Source organism: Xiphophorus maculatus, chromosome 23 (assembly GCF_002775205.1).
Source record: "Xiphophorus maculatus strain JP 163 A chromosome 23, X_maculatus-5.0-male, whole genome shotgun sequence".
NCBI lineage: Eukaryota > Metazoa > Chordata > Actinopteri > Cyprinodontiformes > Poeciliidae > Xiphophorus > Xiphophorus maculatus.
Window position 1 is genome coordinate 11,962,412 of NC_036465.1, and position 19,515 is coordinate 11,981,926.

General features: G+C 34.6%; 2 protein-coding genes and 1 long non-coding RNA gene across 5 annotated transcripts; 1 reads left to right on the forward strand and 2 right to left on the reverse strand.

Moving 5' to 3' along the window:
- The first annotated feature begins 6,149 nt into the window (after positions 1 to 6,149).
- LOC111607124 lies at positions 6,150 to 6,558 on the forward strand. The gene is made up of 2 exons (XR_002752311.1): positions 6,150 to 6,346; positions 6,478 to 6,558. It is a non-coding gene; the product is annotated as an uncharacterized LOC111607124 (long non-coding RNA).
- A 1,026-nt stretch (positions 6,559 to 7,584) lies between these two features.
- Positions 7,585 to 9,933, reverse strand: LOC111606911. 3 transcript variants are annotated; one of them, XM_023328338.1, is made up of 6 exons: positions 9,421 to 9,933; positions 9,041 to 9,340; positions 8,582 to 8,908; positions 8,360 to 8,500; positions 8,210 to 8,265; positions 7,591 to 8,131 (listed from the first exon to the last, which is right to left on the reverse strand). In XM_023328338.1, the coding sequence occupies exons 1-6, from the start codon at positions 9,458 to 9,460 to the stop codon at positions 8,006 to 8,008; spliced, it is 990 nt and encodes a 329-aa protein (XP_023184106.1). In that variant the 5' UTR covers positions 9,461 to 9,933; the 3' UTR covers positions 7,591 to 8,005. The 3 variants fall into 3 exon arrangements, with proteins under 3 accessions (XP_023184108.1, XP_023184106.1, XP_023184107.1); XM_023328339.1 differs by having other exon boundaries at positions 7,594 to 8,131; positions 8,360 to 8,497; positions 9,421 to 9,932; XM_023328340.1 differs by lacking the exons at positions 9,041 to 9,340; positions 9,421 to 9,933 and having other exon boundaries at positions 7,585 to 8,131; positions 8,582 to 8,938.
- Positions 9,934 to 16,951: 7,018 nt separating this feature from the next.
- On the reverse strand, positions 16,952 to 19,236 carry LOC111607088. Its single transcript, XM_023328947.1, has 6 exons — positions 19,156 to 19,236; positions 18,708 to 19,037; positions 18,255 to 18,611; positions 17,672 to 17,803; positions 17,547 to 17,584; positions 16,952 to 17,446 (listed from the first exon to the last, which is right to left on the reverse strand). The coding sequence occupies exons 1-6, from the start codon at positions 19,196 to 19,198 to the stop codon at positions 17,333 to 17,335; spliced, it is 1,014 nt and encodes a 337-aa protein (XP_023184715.1). The 5' UTR covers positions 19,199 to 19,236; the 3' UTR covers positions 16,952 to 17,332.
- Between the last annotated feature and the right edge of the window lie 279 nt (positions 19,237 to 19,515).

The window sequence follows — 19,515 nt, forward strand, 5'->3', positions numbered from 1 at the left end:
GACTTCAAAATCATGGATAAAATAATTTTCCTGGAGCCCTTTTCTTGTAGTTACAGTTTTGCAAAAAAATATAGTAATATTTAATGGTGATGTTAAAGAACTGGCTCATGTACTGTGGTTGTGAAGTTTATAGGTTGGGTTAAGAATACAAAGCTCTTAATGATGAAGCTCAACCATATATGAAAAAAAATTTTTTTCCAAAAGAGCACATTGCTCTCAAGTAAAGGATCTTTCAATTGTCAGATTCCTCCCATGTTCAGCTAGTTCTCAGTTTCCATTGGAGTAGCACCCACAAGCTCAACTTTTCTCCTTTATTCCTGATGTCAATCTATATAAGAAATTTTAATTATTTTGTCTATTCTACAGTTTGATATTTATCCTAAAAAACAAAAAGATATACATGTCATCAAATGAATGGTAACTTGGGTTTGTAAGTTTCATACTCCACATTGAAGTTTTATATTTAATCAAAGTCACATCTTGTATTGTTGAAACTAGATTTATTGTATAAAGTTATACAAACATTAGATGGTAAATCAGAGGAATACATTTTGAATGTTTTCATCGTACATAAACTTAAAAGACAACTTTTGCCAGTTAACATACTGGGTTTTGTAATTATTGTGATGTAAAAACAAAGGACACATAACTATACCAGATTTTCACATGGGTGAAATTTCCTTGAATTTAACCTGAGAGTACAAAATTTCCTCAATTTGAATCTTTTTCTTTCTTCCTTGTTTCACTTTTGCTCCAGAGAAATCTAATGCAGCATGACTGCTGTTTCCATCTCGATCCTGGATAGTAAAAAGGCAATATTATGAAGTTGAAATTATTCATTTATATCCAGGTACTGGAAATTATTTTACGAATACAGCAACAAGATATTTAATTACTCACAGTTTCAGGTAATTGTTTGCCAACATCATTCCTTTCCTGTGAAATGGTAGTTTCCCTTCCAGCTGAAAGTAAATGCAGGGAAATTTAAATGTAGACTTTTTTTTTTTTTTTTTTACAATTTCTCAACATTTTACCTCATTAACTGAATATTTTGGTTTAATTCTGTTAGTAATGCTTGTAACTGCAATACATGGTGTATTGCCAATCTTACTTTTGGTGGCATTTCCAAATACAAATGCAGTATTGTAACTACATAGGTGTTTGTGTGGTTATGCTATAAAAGCACAAACTTTTACTGTTTGTTTGAACTTTTTCTGATCTCCAAAAGAGATTGAGCGTCAAACTTGATCAATAGTGATAAAATAAACTAGCTATATGTATATATTCAATTTAAGACACCATGATGACACTGAGTGTAAATGGTGCAAGTAATGTGAAACCATAAGCATATAAAACAAATATGAGTTCTCAATTTTCACCAAAGCAAACCATTGCTCTAACATTATTTTCACTGTAGAGTAAAACCCTTGGTGTAGTCAACTCAAACTTACCTTTCAAGCATTTACATCCAGTTCTTAGAGGTTGGTAACAAATGAAAACAATATTCACAATCACGGAAATAACCAAGCATATTGCTAATATCACAAGGATTATGAGCTGAAGACCTCCAGATCGCTCTAGGAAAAAAAGACAAAAATATATTGGACAACCCTGTTTGTTACATGATAGGTATATGATTATTTATGTTGAGAAGAAACTCTTACCAAACTTACTTTTGATGGCATTTCCAAATAAAATCTTTCCACATGTAGCAATGGCACAGTAGTAAAATGCAGAGTCAGGGGAGGTAATGTTCTTAGAAAAGTGATAAAAACAACTATTTTCACTGTCGGATTTCTTCTTGCATTCACCACGTTTGTTATTATCAATGTAAATGATGTCAGGATGAGACTCTTCTGCTTCAGCTCTAAGCCAGAACACACTGAGATCCTCTAAACACATTTTGTTTTCTAGATCAGTGAAGACTGAACACTGTAGAGTCCCGTGATCTGCGGAGAGGCCCGGATCTAAAATTGTTGGCTGGTGAAAAATGGTGTAGTTTGATGCCTTCAAAGTATTTCCTGGAAAGTACATAAACAGTTTGAAAAACAATTCAACAAACATGAAGCTACTTGCATTTTGTTTTAAATAAATCTGATTTATAATGACTAATTTAATCCTTTCATGCATAGTGGTCACTACTGTGAACAGCTATCTAAAGCCATTTTCTTGTGCTTCTTATGGATTTTTATGTTATAAATGCACACAGACCACTGAAGTGGTCACTAATGCATCATAAAATACACTATCAATTACTGCCCATCGGCCACAAATGCAAGAAATTATTTTTGTTAAATCTAATATGGCCGACAGACAAAAAGAATGCCAACCGAACCTGTCCCTCCTTCTACTGTGTACGACTCTTGCAGGTAAAAAAAAAAGAAGTGAGATCAGATAACCCCTAAAGACCAATACTACTGATGTATTTTTCAAATAACAATTTTGTATTTGGAGAAAATGAAAATTGATCACCGAAAAAAATTAAATAATAATAAAAAAAACTTTCCAATTTTTTTCCTACTTTTTTTTATGAAAAAAAGTAGGAAAAATAAAAAAATGGAAAAGAATCCTGACAAAGGATCATAATTCATGCATGAAAGGGTTAAGTTAAGAAATCTTCACACAACTAAGGAGTTTTCTGTCTTTAAATAATTTCTTAAGATATTGTACATACTTTAAAGGAGGGTGTATTTGTAAGGTTTTAGATCATATAGTTTACCTTTCACAATCAAATACGTCCCATTCCATTTATTGGTTCCGATCCAGTCCATAACCACACAGTGATAGATTCCCTCATCCTCTTGAGTTGCTCTTAAAATCTTCAGACTGCTAAGTGTTTCATTAACACCAATCACCCATCTTGAGTCAGAAAACTCTGGTGAAAGCACAGAGGCTGCAGGCTTTTGGTGTCTCAAAGTGAATTTTACGATCAGTCTAAGATTTTCTCCTGGACTCTGCTTGTACCAGTTGACTTGTCTTTGGCTGATCTCCATATTTGGCAAATCACAGTTGAACATCACAGATTCACCAAGCAGAACTGGCTTCACTGGAATAAAAGTATCTAAAGAAAAATAACAATAGAATATATTATATTGAACAAAATGCACGTCATGACAAAAATCTGGAAGTACTCACATGCGCAACGAACAAGAAGCAATGCACCCAATAGCGCAATCATCTTCGTACTGTCCCTTTAGCCACCTTGCTGGGACTTTACTACCAGCGATGTGTGGGAGGAGCTTCAAAATGGCCAAACTATGTGGGTCAAAGCATCAGATTCTTTTATTGGTTGTTTCAAAATAAAGATTTGGTAACGAGTAGGAGGTGTCTCACTTTCTGCATACTGGTCTTTTTCAGAACTTACAACTCCATTTTTGACTTTGTCCTCATTAATTTAAAGACAGTTGTAGAAACTGAAATTTAAATATTTGTTAATGAAGAGGAGATTGAGTTACATTTTATTCATGCAATGAAGTGGTACTTCCCATCATTCTTTTTTTATGAAAACAAATCTACTGTGGCCTGTCGATCCTCTCTAATTGGATGTATAATTTATTCACACACATTTATTGTTATAAATTTTATTAAGGTTGAAGCTTGAAGAAGATCAATTCTCAAACTTTAATAAGTAAGTACTGGTAGTGGTAGGACAATAAGTCTTGAATAAAGGAACCTTCCTCTGCATCGGTACTGCAACATTAGTTGAACAATGCAGTTTTACAACAGGTTTTAATTTTGAGATTTCCAGGTTTGTGTGACAAAGCCAAGGGCGTAGGTTTGTTCTAAGTTTTGGTGGGACCTTACAACTTACTGACCAACCCCCCTCGCTCCCCCGCACCGACCATTTTTGACCGCTGGGGGGGAACACCACATTGGCTTAATAACCCCCTCCCCCCAACCATAACCATAACTTCGATACAGTCATACTCAGCAGATCAGTTCAAGAACACTGTACTTTTTCCTTTTCAAAATTCAGCAAACATTACAAGTAAGATCACAAGAAATATCCTCTGGATCTACTGCTAATACAACAAACACAATTGCAGATAAGAACAAAAAATGACTTCTTGCACTTGAGGAAAAAGATCCAATTGTTGAGATATTATGATATTATGAACTAACACCTCACCTGGAGCCCTGAAGCTCCGGCCACCTCTCCATCGTTCTGCTCTGCCCCTTGCTCTGCTGTCTGAGCATCCTATGTGAAAAAATATTACATAATTAACAGACCTATTCTACCTCACATTCGGTGCTGACCTTACTAAACACCGGACTTTACAACAAATGCGTTGCGTGATAGATATCTAACTTATGGGTCCACTCACTGTACTTACAGCCAAGGTAGCGAAATAACTTCTAATGTCTGTCGTCCTTTTCTTTTTTGGTGGCGACATGGTCTCGGAGACTCATAATAAATGTCAAACTCAGAAGGAGACGCGTTCACTTTCAGCACCATGGACCAAGCTTCCGTTCCGCGTGTGGCCAGCTGGCCGCCGCCTGTTGCAGCTAATCAAAGAATGTAGATTCACGTTCTTTGAGCCAATAGCGGGTCGTCATAGTTCATAACAGCGAATTTTAAAATGAATGCTACCACTGCGTAGTATATTGAAATATTAAACTAATCAATGTAGATTTTCGTTTATTTATTTTGTTTTTTTAAAAAATACATATGTTTTTTTTTTTTTTTTATTAATATGGCAAAAATTGGTCGGGACTATTTTATATCTCTTGAATATTGGTCGTGACATGTCATATCCATGTCCATACCCAAACCTACGCCCATGGACAAAGTGGTTACGCACCACTTGTGCCTCAAATATATTTCTTATTTATTCAATATTTTTATAGTTCTGCGACAGACTGGCGACCTGTCCAGGGTGTACCCCACCTCTCGTCTGGAACGTAAGCTGGAGATAGACACAAGCAGCTCCCGACCCCTCTAAGGGACAAGGGTGTTAGACAATGAATGAATGAATGAATGAATGGATGGATGGATGGATGGATGGATTTTTATAGTTGGTCATAATGCCTGAAATTAAACATTGCTGTTGCAACTTTGCTTTACTTACTTCTTTATTTTTTGTTTGTGGTAGTGTTATGTAACAGTCTTCTTAAATGCATACGTTTTAGTTAAAGCTAGCACTTCTGGACCACTGAATGAATATGAATGTTTCTTTTGTTTCAGTGTACTTTTTTTTTTCCTTTTTACTTACCATTGTTTGTCCCTTTTAGATGCTACAGCCTGAGGAGGTGTATGGGAGGGGCCAGCCCAGCATTTCCTGCTTAAGTGGCTGTATGATGTCGCAGATTGTGTCAATAGGTTCTACCAAATGGAGGGCTTTATTATTTGGAATTTTTTTTCTTTAAAGTAACCATTTGAGTTTACCTTCATTATGTGCTTTACAGACCATTAGTTATGTAGATGACTTTGTAAATTAGATTAGTAATCTTACTCCTGTTTCTTTGTTTAGATTTTGTTGTTTGGTTTGAACTGTTCTATTATGGTATGCTCCAATGAAGTGCACGTTTGTTGTCAACACTTTGACATTATATATGTATATAATATATATATATATATATATATATATATATATATATAGTCCACTCAGATTTTCCTTCTGAAAATGTGGCTTTGGGACTCTTTCCATTGTTCTTTTTTTTAACTGAATTATCTGGAAACCTGGGTACACAAGAGGGTTTCCTGTTTGCAAACTGAGTCATCAAATAACTATTTGATGAAATTGCCCCAAGCTAGGAAATTATGCTCTTCTAAAATAGTGCAATGATGAAAAAATCCAGCATGACCAATAAGTTTCTTGATCATGTCTGAACCTGCAGTTCAATACAGATAAATATTTTCCTGTTTTTGTCATTTCGACACCTGTTCTATTTGAGACTGAAAGGAGAACAACTGAGCTTTCACAGGAATAAGTGCAAACTACTCACACCTGCTGGATGGTGGATGTGTTTGCATAAGGATCAAGTTAAAGCTGTGAAACCAGAGCACTGATGAAACAGCTTGTTGCACCAAAAGTGGACAAAAATATAAGAAAATACAACAGGTTTCTCAAATTCTCCTTTGCCCACTGTCCTGAGTTTCATTATTTCTCCCGTCGAGTCAAAACCTCTTTCATGTGGCTATCTGTCAAGTTAAAACAGCAAATGGTGTAGTTGTGTGAGTGCAATACCATCTCCACCCAGCTGGCACGTGGCTCACAGAAAATCAAGCACACCCGTCTCTCCCACTCAGGCCTTCAGGAGCCTATAAAGCAACTCAGCACACCTGTGTTTGAGATAATCTCTACAAACAAAGACCTCATCTTCAAGCTCCTGCAGAACACCACTGGTAGGAACTGAACTTTAAATCTGTATTCAGAGGACCTTGCTGGCTTTACAAAATGGATTTATGAAAGTAGTTCATTTTGTTTATTTTCTTTTGATGACTCAAAAAGTAATTTGTACTTTGTGTGTTTGTAGGTTTTCAACCTGCTCAGGTGTCATGAAAGAACAGTGATTTAAAGAAAAGAAAAGAGAAATAAAATAAAAAGATGACACTGAGAAGAGTTGGTCCGGGTTGTCTTTGATGGGAGCAAGCCTTGTCAAGTTTGGGCAGAAGCTAAGGTGTTTTGTAGAGACTAAAAACTTGACACTATCTGTCATGAGGCTGCAAAACCAGGCCTCATGTTAAGGTGTGGCCACTCATACATCTCTAATCAACCTAGCGAGATCCTGGGCTGATATAAGCTTTCATAAATATGGAATAATATTTCTTTGTTGATTGAACAAGTCTAAAACATGCGTTGCACCACTATTGTTTAAAAACACAAACTCATGCAGAATCAAATGTACTCATTCTTTAATGAGTAAATGGTGGCATTTACTCATTAAATTACATTAAATTACAAACATTAACTCTGGTTAATGTCTCATGATTGATTGACATACAGAGACATTGTCTAGTATAAACTGAAACTACTGAAGCGTGTATCTTCCACCTGATGTTGAGTCACTATTCATGATTCAGACTGTGGTTGGTTTAGAGGAGATGGTATTAATGTATCTCCCCATACAGCTATGGTAAGAATATTGATAAAGTTTCTAAATATAAGTACAATCTTATAGCAAATTTTCCTTTGACTAAGCAGTTTTGATTTTTTGGCCATGGAAATACTTTTATTCTACATTCTATTTACAATATTGCAAAACACTCATTATCATTGACGTGTAAAGCAAAAGACAAGAAGAATAACCATAAAATTCTATGTCAGAAATGTTTTATTCTACACCTCTACACCTGTCACTGTGCTACAGCTGCTTCCTGAATAAACCCACAAAGCTTCAAAGTCTGCTCAGAGGCTCAGAATAAAACATTTTTCTAGAAGAACACAACTTGAGTTTTCAGACTTGTATTTAAACCTGTAATAATCTTGTGCATAGTTAAAAGTAAGGATGTTTTTTCTATCCTGTAGTGCAAATTTGTGGGAAACAATTATGGTAGATCAATACTATCCTCTCAAATAATCTTTTAAGCATATTAGTTGAGTATTTTGTTTGTTTGTTTGTTTTACTGTGCTTTGACCAGGGCAGAGTTCAGTCTTTTAAGTAACCATGTGTAAAGCATGACTGAAGTTCAATCATCTAGCAGGACATACTAAGCAAACAGATACTCAAAAAAGTTTTAGAAGAGTTAAAACTTAAACTTTAATGAAGCTGTAACAATTTGTAAAAATGCTTCAAAACTACATTTTCTTAGCCATAAATAAACTATATAACTGACTGATAAAACACACAAATGATAATTACTTTTATTTATGTTTTTTTTTCATTTACTAAGTACTTGTAAAAATACTTGTGTCTACTTGAGAAGCGTGTAAGAAATTTTATTTTAAGCAAATGAATGCAGAATAACAATAACATAACAAAAAAACAACAAACAAACAATAAAGTGCATTTTAAATTTAGTCTTCAGATAAAAATCAGAAACATATAAATTAGCTTAGCCTTTTCAGACCTCATGAACATTAACTTCTGTGTAGATGACATCTTGCTCTTCAGCTGCTGTGGCCCCTGTTGTTTTTTTGCTGGCTTTTCTTCTTGTAGAAACTGATGAATAAACCAAGTCCTCATGTGACTGAGGACACAGAAAAAACCCCAAACATAAAACACATATTTTTGCTTCTTATTATCAAGGTTTATTATTTATTACTACCTTCTGACTTTCTGGATTTCCTTTGCTTGGTTCATGTGCTTGCAGCGCAACTGTGTCTAAAATTGAAAAATTAAATAAAAACATCCATTTAAAACGTTGTTAAGTTTTCCAGCTCATTTTTTATATATTAGTATCTGAGAGACAACTTACCATTGCAAGAGCCTTTTAACTGCTTATTAATTTCTATGACTAAGTATATGAGGAAGGCCATAATAGCCAGACAGAAAGCCAACGCAGCACTCAGTAGACAGGCGACTGTATAGTAATTTCTTGAATCTCCTGTGTTTTCTGCTGACATGACATAACAAAAGAAGTTCTGTATTCAAAGACTCATTGAAGTCATTTAATATTTCACTTTAAAAAATAGATTACCTTCAGCGATAGGCTTTGATTTTTCTCTAGATGTGTCCTTGTCATCCTTTGCCACACCACAGTGATACATCTGAGCATCAGAAAAGCTGGAGTTCTTGAAATAGCTGTAGAGACATCCTTCAGAGTTAAATTTGAATCCACTTTCCTCTGCGTTGTTTGTGGAGTTGAAACCTGGAAAAGTCTGAATTGATTCGGCTCTAAAACAGAGCAAATTCTCATCTTCAGGACATGATTTATTTCGAGAGTCACGGAGGGCTGAACAATGGAGAGTCACTGAGTCATGGAGATGAGGTGGAACAGATGTGGGCACTGTGGTGACAGCAGATTCTAGTTTCACAAAAATAAAATATTCTTTTCTTTAGAAACACTAGAAAAGCGTAGAAACATTTACACAGAAAAACCTCAATTCATACAAAAATAATGTCATGGACATCTTATTGCATTTTTTGATTAACTTACCTTTAACTGTCAGATATGTCAGTTTCATAAATATCTTGTTTTTCTGATAATTTCTAAGACAGAAATAAATTCCAGAATCATTTAAACTTGCATTCATTATCTTTAACACCCATTTTCCGACATCTGTCTCAAATTTAATATGAGGATACATATTCCCAGTATTCGCAAGATTTTCAGCAGAATTTCCAGAATCTATCCTCATCCAAATTATTTCTCCAGCAGACCTGCGTGAACATGTGATCTTCACAAGTCCTCCAACATTTACAGTTTGTGTATCCATAATGGGATGATCTTTACAACCTAAATAGCCATAAAAAAACAGTTAAAAACAGCAGATAAAGAAACGTGAAATGTGGATTAAATCTGAGGAGGTAACTTACGACCATCTTTGAGCATCAAGAGTAAATAAATTAAAAGCATTGTTTTCTGGTGATCCAATAGAAGATTGCTGTGATTCTGTGGCCTTATTAGATATGATTCAACTAAATGTGACCATATAAACTGGGAGGAGCCAGTTTTAGGGAACTATGATTGGCTGAAATTTAGAACAATCTTGTTGCCCTTTTACTTTTCTACCACAGTGGAAATAAGGTGAAGCCCTCTCAGACACAAAAGCACTAAACAAAAAACATCAGTAAGCCGCTGTCATTTCATGGTAGATTCTCATTGTGGTTTTATGTCAGACATGGTTATAAAAAGCTCAAAAGCTCAGTTTATGCTCGCAAGGCATTTGGATTTTTTTCATCTCATCTTTTCTTCACTTTCAGTATAAACCAAAATGCTCTAAAAAAAAATAACAGTTTGTCTAAAAGATAATTTCTCAAATATATATTAACTTACTACGCAGCTTCTCGTTGGCAAACTAGTCATAAGGCCCAAAAACGTTTTGCAATCTTGTCCTGTTTGAAGACTCCTGCCACTGTCATGCCTGCAGCCTCACAAAATGAGCTGAGTTTGTCCAAATATGTGTGAAACGGGGGGGGGACTGTTCTGCTGTCGCTTTGCGGTTCCATGATGCCGACTTCGGTGTTACACATCGAAGCAAGACGAGGGTGACTAAGTTGAAATGTTCTGAAAAGTTGAGTCATCTTCATGGAGGCTCAAGCTTTGGTGCCACATTGTGATTAATTTAGTGAAAAGAGCTACTCTTGAACTTCACTTTTCCACTGACTGAAATAACATTTTTATGAAAGGCTTTTTACTTTGTACAGGACTGCCTGGATCCAGACTGAATTTCTACAATTTCCCTTTAACAAAACGTTGCCGCAGATTAATGTTCTTCACATGTTGTCTTTTTTTCAAAAATACCGCATGTGTAATAAGCTGGAGTAGTTCTTCGTAACTGTGACACATGGGATTTGCCTCAATGTGTCATGGCAATAAGAACTTTGAACTTTGTACAAATTTAATTTATCTGAAAAAAGCAACAAAACAAAACAAAAAAACAGCAGCTGTCTTGAAAATGTGCATGAGAAAACATCTTTCATCATTAAATGTAAAGAAATAAAAAAAATTTTCCAATCCCTTTACATCTTATTTCACAATATGCACAAGAAAATAAAACATTAGCATAACAGAGGCATTAATCCCATACAGTATGATGAGATTAGGGGAAGCATTATATTTTCAAATATCATTGATGCAATTAATAAAACACACCTCAGTGTGGGATTTGACACATTGGGGCAAATCCCACAGTTTCTATCGGACAACCTCCCGTTTAAAAAGTTGTGGTTGTTATGATTCAGCTATGATGTGTTTTCTTAACACATTTCATCCCAGGGAGCCTTTAAGCATGATGCATTTTGCTCTGGGTCCATCACCCAATGTGCACAAAGCTTCATCCCTTCCATCCAGTTTATCAATAGAACATATATCACTTACATGGTGTTTTTAGGCTGAGGTGCTCCTAAAATGTCTGGACACATCTTATAACACTGATGTGTCCAAAAGATGAAGCAACTTATAACGTTGTTATAAGATGTTGTACAGAGTTTAGCTGGATGAGACAACCATCTTTCAGTGTTGACAAACAAAGAGGCTTTGCACTTTTCTTCCCATATTTCACACACCAGTACAATTTGAAGAATTTGACTGTGCTTTTTTATATTTGGAGGCTTTGCTGTTTTTTGGTTTTGCAATTTTCAGTAGGCTGTTGTGTTTCAGTTTTTTTTTTATTAGAAAATTTGGTGTTCCCTTTATTCACAGGTAAACAATTACAGACCAATCTCTAAACCATGTATCGTAGCAAAAATTTTTGAAAAATTTGTTGCAAATCAATTGAAGAATCTTTTAGATTCTAATTGTGTTTTACAAAATGTACAGTCTGGTTTTAGAAAAAAACATGGCACTGTTACTGCCACGTTAAAGGTTTGTAATGATCTTATCCAGGCTCTTGATAACAAAAAACATTGTGTTGCTTTGTTTATTGATCTATCAAAGGCATTTGACACAGTAAATCACAAGCTTTTAATTGAAATTCTACACAGGATTGGGCTCTCACATCAAGCTACCATGTGGGTAGCTGATTATTTATCAAACAGAACCCAGAGAGTTCAATTCTCTGGTGTCAGTTCTTCTACTCTCACTATTTTAAATGGCGTACCTCATGGCTCAGTTCTGGGTCTGCTTTTATTCTCTATTTATATAAATAACTTGTGTGACAATCTGTCAAATGCTTTTTACCATTTTTATGCTGACGATTTAATAATATACTGCTATTCTGCATCACTATCACAGGCAGTACAGTATTTGCAGTCTGCTTTTAATGTAGTTCAAACACGTTTACAAACTCTGAAGGTGGTTTTGAATGTGGACAAGACAAAAGCAATGATTTTCTCACATGCTAGAAAAATACCAGAAACTTCCCTATTGCTTACCACTGCTATAGGAGCACAAATGGAGTTTGTCAGTAATTATAAATATCTTGGTTTTATTCTAGATAATGAACTCTCTTTAAAAAATCACATAGCAAATCTACTACGGACATTGAAAATGAAAATTGGGTTTTATTATCGAAATGGATCTTGTTTTACACTCAAAGCTCGAAGAAAATTGGTAGCAGCGACATTCCTGCCACTTTTGGATTATGGAGATGTTTTATATATGAATGCTTCGACCAAATGTCTTCAATCATTAAATACTGTGTATCATTGCGCTTTAAGATTTATAACCAGTAGTAGACGTCTGACACATCATTGTGATTTGTACGCAAAAGCTGAATGGCCTCCTTTAAGTGTACGGAGAAACAATCATTTAATGATCCTGATGTATAAATCTTTACTCGGTCTAACCCCAGCATATTTATCCACTCTCCTACATAGAACTGTCAGTTCTCGTTCTCTTCGCTCCAATAACATTATTCTTCTGCATGTCTCGCGCTTTTGAACTGAAAAAGGGAAGCAGGCAATCAGTGTGTTTTGCCCCCACAGCGTGGAATCAGTTGCAGTCTGAACTTAAGATGTCGGAAATGATTTCACTGGACTTATTTCGAGCCGTTCTTAAAGATAGGCAACAAGATTCTATGAAACAGTGTCATTGTTTTAAAATTGCTTTTATTGTTTTATACTTGTGCATATGTATTAACAGTTTTTATCTTGTAACCAGGTTGCTATGTATTGCAAATTTTTTGCTCAGGTCCCTCTTGAAAATGAGATCTAGATCTCAACGGGGTTTACCTGATTAAATAAAGGAATATATAATATATATATATATTCATAGGAATATTATTTTGCTTTCTTCAGGTTTCCCTAGTTTATTTTCTCTGAGTTGAAAACTGAATTTTCTCATATTTACTTATTCTTTGACTACAAATTAAGTTTGAGAACTTGAAACATGTAAATGTCACAACATTTCTAAGTGGAAAATATTGTTAGTAGATGGTATAAACTTCTGTAAAAAGTTTGAAAAAGAAGTAAAAAGTAAAATAAATGGAAGAAGATATTCACATAACAGTCACTGGCCACTTGGCTAACAGTTAACTTATTCTTATTATTTCAGCCTTAGAATGGATTTTGATATTTAGTTTTAACTGTAGCATAATATAACTGACTCAATAGTTGAAGTCAATTTTACAGCTTTGGTGTAATTGTTGTCCAGTGTAAGTAGACAATCTGGATGAAAATTAAATAATATTTAATGTCATTAGCAGGACATTTTTGTCCCTGAAAATGATCAGGACAATTTCAGAATAGAGATTTGCAATGCAAAGTCATTTTGCAATTAATACCAATTCCACTCTCACAATGTCTCTGTATTGGCTGCTAATACTTTGTCAGAGAGATTCAACAGGACACCCATAACATCCTGCTCCAACATGGTGACTTGATTAGGAAATTACTGTTGTTTTGGCAACAAATTGAAACAATGTTATGGTCCTAAAGGTCTGACCTATGTGATTTAAAACACACCGCTAGTCCTGAGCCTCATGTTGTTTTTTGCATGAAGAAATCTGCTAATGTGCAAGGCTAGCATTAGCATATAAACTCATATCAACTTTGTTTTGTTGTGACTCATTGTTAATTTTTTAGCTTGTAATTTAGTGCAGTTTCAGTTTAGACAAAACTTACAGGAAACATCTGTACTTCATAAAATTAAGATTTGAAGAATGTCTTGACTGGTTTTTAAGCTGATCTCTGCACAACTCTCGCTCTAGTTCTTCTTAATTCCAGTTCTCAGGGCCCCCTGCTCTGCATGTTTTAGATATGCCTCTATTCCAGAACAGCTGACTGAAATGATTACATGACCTCTTCTGCAGACATCAAGTACTGCAGGAATATCAAGTACTGCAGAAGTCTGTTAATCACCCACAGATTCAATCCAGGTATGTGGCAGAAGGGAAACACCTAAAACATGCAGGGCACAGGGGCCTGAGGACCAGAATTTAGCTCAGTGCAGAGTGGATTATATAATACAGCCACACTGAGAAGCACAGTAGTTAATACAGTCTCTTTCAGTATGAACACTTAAGAAAACTCTTAGTTCCTAAAACCTGAAATTTGTTATGTCAATAAAAGCTGATGGCCGGCCTAAAATGAAGGTTTTCCAGTTGCACACATCAAAATGTTCAGTGAAAAATCTGCCTGTACAACACATCAGATTGGATTTAACATTGCTGATGACATCACATACAAATGGCCCAAAATAGGCGGAATTAACTGCGATTAAAAATGCCAGACCAGTACGGGATCATCCCTTGTACGATCTAATACTTTGTAAATTATGTCTAAAAATATTGTCTGGTCGGGGCGTGCCATGGTGGCGTAGGGGATAGCGTGACTCATGTTTGGAGGCAAAAAACCCCCAACATATATATATATATATATATATATATATATATATATATAACAGTATATATATATAGTCTGGTCACTGCTACAGTTGCAACAAGTTTGCATCAATTGTAGGTGGAAACTAATGACTGATTAACACTACTGTTTCGGACTGGAACAATTTGGTTTGCGGCTATCAACTGGGCCAATATATTGTTGACCACAAGCCAAAAATATTTTGGTCTGACAGCAGAGTAACTGAGCAGCACAAAACCACAACTTCTATTGTGTGACAACAGCTAAAGACTTGCAAGATGCAGAGCTCACTGTGCTGCATTGGCTTTAGACCTTGTGCCATGTACAAAAAAATGCATTAGACTGCAAAGCTAACATATTATGAATAAATCTAATGCCAAATTAAATCATACTCCAAGCTGTCATGCTAATTCTGGATATTTGTTCATAGAGACAGAATAAGATGTCTCCTGAAAAAAAACAAACTAAAACAAATAACCAAAGTTTATTAAGTATGGTTCTTTGTTCTTAGTACTGTGGCTTAGCATGCACATTTGTTAACACATTGTTAATAGAGAGAGGCAAACAAATTCACACTAACTGCTGAGAAACAAACGACGCATGGAAACTTATGCACTGCTGTGGTTTGGCTCGGCTCTCAAAGAGGGGTGAGAAAACAAAGGGGCTTTTCTTTCTGTCTCACTTCCCGCTTTCGTCTTAAAAAGCAGACCTTATGCTGCTCTTTCTTTAGATAAAAGAGAAATAAATGTACACTTCACTTACTCTTAACTTTTACTTACATCAAAAAAACCTGCAAAGCAATTGAGCCAACAAAGGATGGACATAAAGTTCACTTTCTTCTCTGGTTGATGCAATATATGCAGCAGCTGACGGACTTGAGTCATGTCTGAATATAAAGCAATAAATTAACATGGAACACAAATTATTGTTAGTTAAAATGAGTAATGCATCACTTAATGTTTCAAACTTTGATGGATAAAGATTGTTGTACTATTTTTTTTATATATTCCGATTGAATTATTATATTGTAATCACATAATTATCATATCAGTTTGCAAGACCTCATTCAGCCTGCTGAAGTCTCTTGCGGCCCACAGGGTTTATATCCGGCTGATGCACATAGAGAGGTCTGTTCTGAGTAAACACCTTCAGCATCTGGTCAAAGGGAGGAGAAACAGCCAACACAACTTCTGATTCTGTGTGGCTGTCCATTGTTTTGTTTAATTTCACTTTTAAAATAAAAAAAACTAAAACTTGCTTTATAAACTGTGAAAAGTTGTGATGGACAAATACAACTCGGTTAACTCTAAAAACTACAGCTCTGTTGGTGTCTGTGTAAGAAAGTATTACAAGTTTGAGTATATAGCTTAGAAAAAGCCCCAGGCATAAAAATACAAAAAAAAAACGGGGCAAGTTTTGACTGGTAAAGATGAAAGTAGCCACATAAGTGTCAAAAGGTCAAGTAATCCTAATTCAGTTTTAGGTTAACTTCCTTCTTTAATCATTTGAAAAATAATAAAATTATTGTAATTCTGTTTGAGAGGAAAATTAAAACAATTAATGTCAGACTGTGCAGCATGAGACATGAGACATGGGACTTGCATACAAAAAAAAATAAAGAACAAGAAGTAAAACCTAATCAGCTTCTGATGATGTCTTTTTTTTTTCTTACCAGAGATGCCCCCTGCAGGCCAAAAAAAGGTTTTCAGCTCTGAGGATCATCTACTTTGACTTGGATACAAACTGAGTTCAGAGACTCTGGGATCTTACTTCAAAAATGTATATTGTTGACTTGATATGCCTTTTAACATCGCTGTGGGGTGTCAAGATGCTAAGCAGAAGAGTTTCTGGTGGTAATCAATTTTGAAGGCAATTTTGGAAACAAATTCACAGAATGTATAGTTTTATTAGCTGATTTTTTTTATTGCTGAATATAAATGCTGATTCATACAAACAGTACTGCTTTCTCTCCAGTTGTCTATAAAGAAGGAAATTGTGGATTCCAAAGACTTTACAAGAATGTTATTATTTTGTTAAGGAATTTGACTGAACAGAACTGAACACAACCCAAAACCAGGCTACCAAGGGGATACAGAAAAAAAGAAACACATAAATTATAAAGATTAATTTGAATTGTAACTTTCTTTAGAGAAAAAAAGAAAAAAAATCAATTCCTGAAAATGTTTTGCTCCCATCAGGCCTACAGCATCTCATGAGCTAACTGCCTCATTAGAGGCAGTGGTCATGTATTTAAGTGCATGCATGTACATTTGTTTATTTTTATTTATTTATTTGTTTTTAGTTCATATGGTCTGAACTGTTTTGTACTCTGACGATCATAATGTGAAGGCGGGAAATAACTTACCTATTTTTTCAGATTTCTAAAATTTTTCTTTGAACTCTTATGTGAACTTTGGCCAACAGTTTATCTATTTTGCTAGGTCCCAATTAAAGAATTATTATTCAGTTTTAGACACATTTAGATATTGTATTAAGAAAGTTTAAAATAAACTTTTTTTTTTAAAAAAATCCATCACACATGAACACATGTAATAAAAATTGATTAAAAAAATCCAGATACTTTTTTTTTTACAGAGTAGGGCTATCAATCTCATTAATCAGAAACTCTTTCACTTGTATTTACCATTTAGCAATAGTAAAAAAATTGACTCTTTTTATTTAAACCACACAGTTTTTGAAAGTGTGTTATATTACACATTATAAAATATTGGGATTACTGTTTCAATTTATTCATACTTCAGTATGCATCAGAGAAATACACACAAGTACACCCATGCTAAGCAATAATATATATAAAAAAAAACACAGGTGTTTTTAAACAAGACTTAAAGTTTTCACAATTGTGAATTATAATTTTTCATATAGGCAAAATATAGCCTGGTTAAATGCTTTTTCAAAGAATTGAAGAAAAATAAAAACATTTCCAGTAGCAACCAGATTTATGTAGATATTAATCAAGTACTAATTAATTGACACCACTGTAGACAACCTCTGATGTTTCTTTGTTTCTTCTCTCTATTCTGGCAGCTTTCCTGTTGGTCAATATGGGAGCACTGTAAACCAACGAGTTCTCGCCTCTCTGAGGAAAGATTAGATTTATGAAAAAATATGGTGCAAGGTCAGAATAATAATAAAAAAAACATATGCAGGTAATAATAGTGGAACATGTTAGAATTTACCTGCTGAATCTGCTGATCATCATGAGCCCCTTTAGCATCTGTTTAATGTGCAACAGAGATTTTAAGGAAAAATCATGAAAAATATTTTCATACAATGTTAGATGTACTGAGAAATTTTGATTTACCATTTGAACAGTGACAAGTTTTCTTCATGAGGATGTAAGTGAGAATGAATGTAATAATCACACTTCCAGTCAAAATGGCAAATAACACAATAAAAACTGCATTTGTCTTCTGCAAATTTGACATGCTGGGACCTGAAAACATAAAAACCCAATAACAAAATATTATTATAACAAAATACAAGATAGAAAAAATTTCTGGTGAATTCTTTTAAATTCAGTCCTATTTAATGAAATGCAACATATTCTAAAAGTTAATTTATTTCAGTGACTCAATTCACTAAATGAAACAGATTCATGTTTTTAAACCTTTAATTAATTGTGATGATTTATGGGTGAATTACTGCTTATGGAAATAAAACATTGAAGTAGGGATATTACATAAAAAAAATAAAAAAAAATATTAAAGAAATATGGGCTTGATTAAAAGTATGTTTAGTACTTGCTTAAAGGTTATTATTTTTCAAATAATAATAACCTTTAAGATACTTTTAATCTGACAAATGAACCTTATTAAAATTCATTCTAATTTATTGAAAATGACTGTGCACCTCCATGAATATTTAAAGGATTAGATTAACTGTACCTTCTATGTCCAGTTTGGTTCCATTTCCAAACAAAATCATTCCACATGAGGCCACAGCACAGTAGTAAGTCCCAACATCAGAAGCAGTGATGTTCTTCGAGAAGCTATAGATACATTTTCGCCCAGAATGATCCTCAGGATTGTTCTTACATTCACTACTGGGGTTTGCAGGAGCATAAATTAAACTGGGATTAGATTTATCTGATGCAGCTAGGAACCAGAACACCCTATGATCTGTTGAACAAGTTTTATCTAGAGTGTTAGAGAGGACTGAACAATGTAGAGAGACTGGGCTTCCTGGATGAACTCGATCAGGTAGAGGGTGTTGGACAATGGCAGTGATGTTTGACTCTTTTCCTGGAAAGAAAAAAAAAAACAGTATTTAAAAATAGTGGCTTATGCTTTTATTCTTCCCGCTCACCATATTGTAAAATAGTATTTACTTCTCCTTACCACTGATTCTCAGAAATTCCCCCGTTAAAAAACTCATGTTGAGCCAATTAACTTTTAAGCAATAGTAAAGGCCAGCATCACTGTGCTGGACTTTACTAATGTGCAAGACAAAGGATTTTGTCTCTTGTTTTGCTGTAATATGAGCAGTTTCTATACTATCACTAAAATCGAAGGAATATGTTCCTCCCAAGAATTCAGGCCATTGTCCAGGAATAAATCTGATCCAGTACAGAGATGCTTTATGCTCAGAGGTCAATCGCGGGCAGGTTAGGGTCACATCTTCTCCAACAGCAACAGTTCTTGTTCCAACACTCAGATTATCTTTGCATCCTATAAAAACACAACAAAGCAAACAAAAAACAGAGCAGATTAAGTCAGAAATGTGTCTTTTTTTTTTAGTAAAATCATGTGCAGAAAATGTGGAAAAGAAATTACATTTTACACTTACGTCCAACTACGACAGAGAGCATGAAGTAAAAAATGATCAGCATTTTCTCATTAATCCACTTGAGGCTTTGTTAATGTGAAGACACATTGTCGTCGGGAATATAAATGATTCACTTTATTGTAAGCTTATAAAGAGGGCGGGGAGAAACTTAAGACAATTTGATTGGCCATCGGTGATGCTGCTATTTTCACCTCAGTGGAAATAATATCAGCAAACTTTCCACCCAAAACACATAACACAAACATCACACATTTGTTTTGTTTTTCATGCTTGGTTCCAAGCAGATACAAACAGATACAATATAAGTTGCTGTAACTATGATGCCACTTTAGCCATAATTTTGCCTTTTATTAATGGATA